Source organism: Notechis scutatus, chromosome 3, assembly GCF_049901735.1.
Source record: "Notechis scutatus isolate UNSWTSFEM ecotype Mainland chromosome 3, rNotScu1.2, whole genome shotgun sequence".
NCBI lineage: Eukaryota > Metazoa > Chordata > Lepidosauria > Squamata > Elapidae > Notechis > Notechis scutatus.
Genome location: NC_142011.1, coordinates 98,927,320 through 98,933,419, shown reverse-complemented (window position 1 = coordinate 98,933,419; position 6,100 = coordinate 98,927,320). Strand labels below are relative to the sequence as shown.

Below are 6,100 nucleotides of genomic sequence, written 5' to 3'. Positions count from 1 at the left end.
TACCACAGTATTGAACATATTATTATGAATCTTTAGGTGCCTGGCAGGTATGTCTCCTTACAGTTGGCATCCATCTTCACTCACATCAAAAAAATGTCTCCCTAATGATGCAATGGAAAAAAAGCACATTTTCCCCTATGCCTTCCAGTCAGTCTTGATTCCTGGTGATTGTTGAAGTAGTTCCTCCAGGTTTCTTGGCAATATTTTGGAACTGGTTTGCCCTTATGTTCTTCCTAGGACTGAGAGGGAGTAATGGGCCCGAGGTCACCCAGACAACTTTCATGCTTAAGGTGGGGCTACAACTCCCAGTCTCCCAGTTTCTAGTCTGGCTACTACTGCTACTACTCCATGCTAGCTTTCTACAAAAGTGTAGTACATATTTAAACATATGAACTTCCTGCTCCCTCACAGATTTCCCACAACAACAATCATCACTATGAGGCACTTCTCACAGTCTTTCTTCACATCTTGAACTTCCCTCTGAGGATTTGCTGGATAATTTCATCATTCACAAAGTTGCCACCGTCTCTTCTATCCATGTGCTGGATGAAGTTCCAAGTAATATCCTAAATGTATTGCATGCCTCATACCGGCCCCCTCTCTTATTAGCATCAAATTAGGAAAGTGGTGCTGGGAAAAAGCCTGACGCTTTCTCCTTTTCCCCCTTACTTAGTATTTCTGCCAGTAAAGAAGAGGGTGGTGTTGGAGTATTACTACTCTACCAAATCCTATCACCAACCTATCTCCATGAGGCACTTTTAAAAAGAAGAAGAAGCTGTATTAAAAGCAACATCACACATCAGAAAAAATTGCCTACATTCTACATATATTAGGGGACATTACAGATGAGAACAAATGTAAATTTAAAAATTGGGAACAGAGACTCAAAGCAAATTTAACTGATTTGTACTTCCCAACTATGCTCCAATGGTGGCACTAAACTCATTTGTGGCCTTGCTGCATTTTCATTCTTCTTTATTTAGAAAATGCTATGTATCACAGCTTTTCATTATAATTAAAATGTTTAGGAAAGCAATACAGTACATGAATCTGTGAAACCACTGTCAAGAATATCTGGCTTTATACCAGTTCTGCTAGAATAACATTCTAGTTACATGCCTGCTGGAACCATTCTGCTTCCTTATTAGTGACTGCCTAACTGCCACATGACACAGAAGGTAGGTCATGAACCAGGAACAAGGAAATCCAGCAACTCAGCACGTGCTCAGTATAGGGTGATCAAAAAACCCATGATGCACCAGATTATGCCAGTATGTGGAAGGAGATGATTGGTCCTCCGTATGGGCCAGTATGTGGAAGGAGATTATTGGTCCTGATTAGCAAACAATGTAACTGTTCTTATTACTTCTTGTTAATAAAAGAGCAGGCCCCAAACTGTTCTGGGCTTGCTCGCTTGCTCATTCATTCCAAGGAACCTGGCTCATGTCATTTTTCCTTCTCGGCGTTGTAAGGCCTACCCATGAGCAGCCCATTAGGTGTGGGATGAAAAAACCCGCATTCTGGTGACCCCGACGTGATCCACTCCAGGGTGCGTCTCGGACCGCTCATCCTTACTCGCTCGAAGGGAGCTGCGCATTCGTCTGGCCTGAAACACGACCACGACTCCGTAAGTATGGGCGGAAAATTCTCTCAACAACAGACGAAGCATCTGAAGGAATTGAGAGAATTAACCGAATCCTCTTCCAAATTATTAAAAGCCTCAGGGAAGCCCACATCCCTTGTTAAAAAACGGCAGATAATTGATCTGCTACAATATATTTGGCTCCATTGTCCCACCTACCCCGAAAAGGGTTCTCTTAAAATTAGCACTTGGACTAAAATTGGCGAATATCTCCATACCAGTCCCCGAGCTCCAATTGGCATTTTAACAGCCTGGAGACATGTTATGGAATGTTTAATGGTCCATCATAAATTCTCGTCTCAAAATTGTCCTGGGGATGCCTTACCACCTCCAAATTATGAGGACTATCCCCTTACACACACGGGTCAACCAGACCCTAAAAACTGCGTTAGAACGCTATATTAAAGATGGGGAAAAACTATCACCCAACCTCCCGGCGCTGCAAAACACCTTGAATCTTTGTCTCTATACACTCAATTTCTTAAATCTCACTGGGGTGCCACCCACCTCAGCTGCCACTCGGCATTTTTCTTCTCCTGATCTATCTTCTTCTTCACGCCCTTTGGTCTATTATAGGCAACTTCCCGACCCCCAGTGGAAGGGGCCAGCCAAACTAATTACTTGGGGGCGCGGCTACGCAGCTGTCCAGCTCACTGGAGAAAAGACCCTGTGGGTTCTGGCCCGAGCAGTACGACCCTACCATGGCTCCTCATAGCATTTTACCCTTCATATTATTCCTTTTCTTTTTTCAACCTGTGCTCACTTCACTTTCTGTCTCTCCCGCGGTCATGTTTGCCCCATTCAAAGCTGAGATAATTTTTCATTATAAACTGCCGCGTCCCCCTCACAGCTGCCCCATCGCTTGCCTTTTTAAACAAAAGCCCGTCTTTCCTTCTCCCTACACACGGGAACAGCGCTATTCTAATTTTCGATATTGTTTTCTTGACCTTCACATCCTTTCTCACCCATCTACAACAGGATCCTATTCCTGCCTTGCCTTTTCCACCTTGCCTAATGGCACTCAAATCCAATTTTCCATATCCGCTCAACTCTACACCCCTTACTCCTTCCACTATCCTCCCATTTCCCCCTTCCTTTCTCTTTGGTCCACCCTACCTCAACAAATGCCTGCCATCTCCATCTCGCTGCACGGCTATTGTGATGACTCCATCCTGTGGGATCCACCTGCCAACTTCCGTCAGTGGCTGTCTCATCGACTCTCCTTGATCTGCCACATCTGCAACAACCAGTTTCGCTTCCAACTTTCCTCCTGCCCACCGCTGACGTTACACCGCTGCACAACTGCTCCTACACCGTCGCTGTATGCCCGTGGCTGTTTCCTGCATGCCTCTATGGTTCCTCAGTTTCCGTCAATACCCGCACCTGCTCGACATCGTCGCTCGAAGGACCCTCAACTTGCTCATCGCTCCTTCAACATCACCTGGACTATTAAAGATACTTATGGACAGATTCTAAACTCCACTTCTAACTACACTCGATTGGACTCTTATTTTCCTTCCCTCCACTTCGACCTGGCTGAAATGATCCTGGGACAAACGGCATACAGGGAAGAGACTGGATCTCTTACTCCAAATCCTCAATGGGTCCAGAATACTCCCTTTTATGTATGCCCTGGACATGACTCCATTCCTGCTCACATCTATATGTGCGGAGGGGTGGCGGACTGTTTTTGCAAGAGTTGGTCTTGTGTCTCTACTGGACAAATATCATGTTCACCCCCCTACAAAAATGACTTGATCATAATCCGCCGTACTACCGGCCATTATCCATCATGCCACAAGTATGCTGCCCAACCATGGAATCGGTGCAACCCCGTCACAATCACCTTTACAAATGCAGGGAAAAGTAGTAAAGAATGGGACACTGGGGTTAAATGGGGGGGTCGTATGCATGCTTCATGGCCCGGTTATCATTATGGCAATGTTTTTTATATCCAGCGTTATGTTTCTCTCCTGCCCTCCCCTCCCTTAGGACCAAATGCTGATCAGATTCAGTCTTCTTTTCTTCAGCCACTAACCAATCAACAGCACCCTTTGCTAGGATTGCTCTCCTCCTCCTACCAAGCTTTGAATTCTACTAACTCTACCCCTTCTTCCCAATGTTGGCTGTGTGTTTCCTCTATCCCTCCATTTTATGAAGCGATTGGCTCAATTGAGCCCATTGTCAACGCTACTAATGATTCCTCATGCCGATGGAGAAATAGCTCTCTCACTATTACGTCAGTCATTGGTCAGGGATGTTGTCTTGGTAACATTCCTCAAAACTATTCTCAATATTGTGCCAATGCTACTACTGGTAAATATCTCTGTGATTTATATCTCCCACAATCCAGAAATCCGATCGCTGCAGGCTACACTCAGGTCTTTTCCACGGTCAGTGGTGCTAACATCACTCTGCGCCTTAAAGGTCAATATTTTATTCCTGGTAACAATTCCCTTTGGGCCTGTTCTACCGGTCTCACGGCCTGTGTTCATGGAGATGAGCTAGTTAAAAGTAATTCATTTTGCATTCAAGTACAATTGCTTCCAAAAATAGATGTGTATACCTCTGATGATTTCATTTCTATCTTAGAGCCTCATCAATATCATTTAAAAGCGAAAAGAGAGATTGTCACTGCTCTAACATTATCAGTCCTCTTGGGTCTTGGTGCTATGGGTGCCTCTACCGGCATTGCAGCACTAGCAGTTAACCAGAATCAACTTCATCAACTCAGTGCCACCATTGATGAAGACCTCAGGCGCATAGAAACCTCAATTGTAGCCTTGCAGAACTCTCTCACCTCCTTATCCGAGGTAGTAATACAAAATAGACGAGGCTTAGATCTCCTATATTTAAAACAAGGGGGATTATGTGCAGCACTTAAAGAAGAATGTTGTTTTTATGCGGATAGCTCTGGAATTGTTCTAGACTCTATGAAAGAGCTTGATAAAAGGTTAAAAGAAAGAGAGCTTGAAAGGTCCTCGCAATATGCTTGGTACCAGGGACTATTCTCATGGTCTCCTTGGCTTACTACGCTTCTCTCTGCCCTAATTGGACCTATAATATTACTCATATTACTTTGTACCATTGGACCCTGTGTAGGCACTCGCCTACTAAAATTTGTCAGAAAACGCTTAGCTGCTGTAGATACTGATATCAATATGCTTGTAAACATGCGCTCTGGTGATAAGGACGAACAACTGTCACTATTGGCTTATCAGTCCAAAACTGAGGACGAGTCTGATACACCCCCGGACCAGAGCTATGGTAAGAAACCTCCTTCCCCTGAGAAAGCATCCTTCCCTCTGGCATGTTTGGAGCTCCATGATAAGGTTCCGCCACTGTTCAGTGACAGTGAGCAGGATAGCTCCTAAAAACAAATAAAAACAGAGGAGATGCTGGAACCATTCTGCTTCCTTATTAGTGACTGCCTAACTGCCACATGACACAGAAGGTAGGTCATGAACCAGGAACAAGGAAATCCAGCAACTCAGCACGTGCTCAGTATAGGGTGATCAAAAAACACATGATGCACCAGGTTATGCCAGTATGTGGAAGGAGATGATTGGTCCTCCGTATGGGCCAGTATGTGGAAGGAGATTATTGGTCCTGATTAGCAAACAATGTAACTGTTCTTATTACTTCTTGTTAATAAAAGAGCAGGCCCCAAACTGTTCTGGGCTTGCTCGCTTGCTCATTCATTCCAAGGAACCTGGCTCATGTCATTTTTCCTTCTCGGCGTTGTAAGGCCTACCCAATGAGCAGCCCATTAGGTGCGGGATGAAAAAACCCGCACATGCCAGGATATTTTAACATTTTTTCTTGCAAATAGAATGTGGGTTGTGTATCTGCCTATAAGAGCCCATAAAAACACTGCAAATAATCTGGTTTATAACATGAGTTCAAGGAGTCCATCTGAATAGCCCCAAGTAATCCTGGTCAACCATATTTCCTCAACAAGATACTTACAAAGGATCAAAAAGAGCATATATATCTAGGGCTAATCAATGTAATTGACTTCAGAGAGAATGAATTATAAAGGTCTCTCTCTCTCTCTCTCTCTCTCTCTCTGTGTGTGTGTGTGTGTGTGTGTGCATGTGTGCATGTGCATGTCCCCAGGAATTTGTCATGTTTGTCAGAATGACAAAACTGTTGGGCTACACATTCCACACAGTTGAGGTATGTGAGGCATCTAGAAAAATAGAAGTAGTTGCATTGCATACTGCTGATCAGGAGTGGGTTTCTACCAGTTCGCACCTATTCGCTAGAAACAGTTGTTAACATTCTAAGCAGTTCAGAGAACTGGTTGTTAGAAAAATTATTGGCCTAATCCTGTAAGGAAGGCAGGAAGGAAACATTCTGGTGTTGCTTACAGAAACTGCCGCTCCATTAACCCTTATTATACTCTTGGCAGGACTAGACTTCCTGTCTCAGGAACTTCTCTGGAGTTTTTTTCCC

At 44.2% G+C, this 6,100-nt stretch overlaps 1 protein-coding gene across 1 annotated transcript; it reads left to right on the top strand.

Annotated features, from left to right (window-relative positions):
• The first annotated feature begins 2,766 nt into the window (after positions 1 to 2,766).
• On the top strand, positions 2,767 to 5,016 carry LOC148131299 (MLV-related proviral Env polyprotein-like). The gene has a single exon (XM_087960000.1). It carries the CDS (start codon positions 2,767 to 2,769, stop codon positions 5,014 to 5,016), a length of 2,250 nt encoding a protein of 749 aa, XP_087816126.1.
• Positions 5,017 to 6,100: the final 1,084 nt, after the last annotated feature.

What these genes read in the sequence shown, in the direction of transcription:
- LOC148131299 (XM_087960000.1), top strand. Translation starts at nt 2,767, where the DNA reads ATGCCTGCCATCTCCATCTCGCTGCACGGCTATTGTGATGACTCCATC.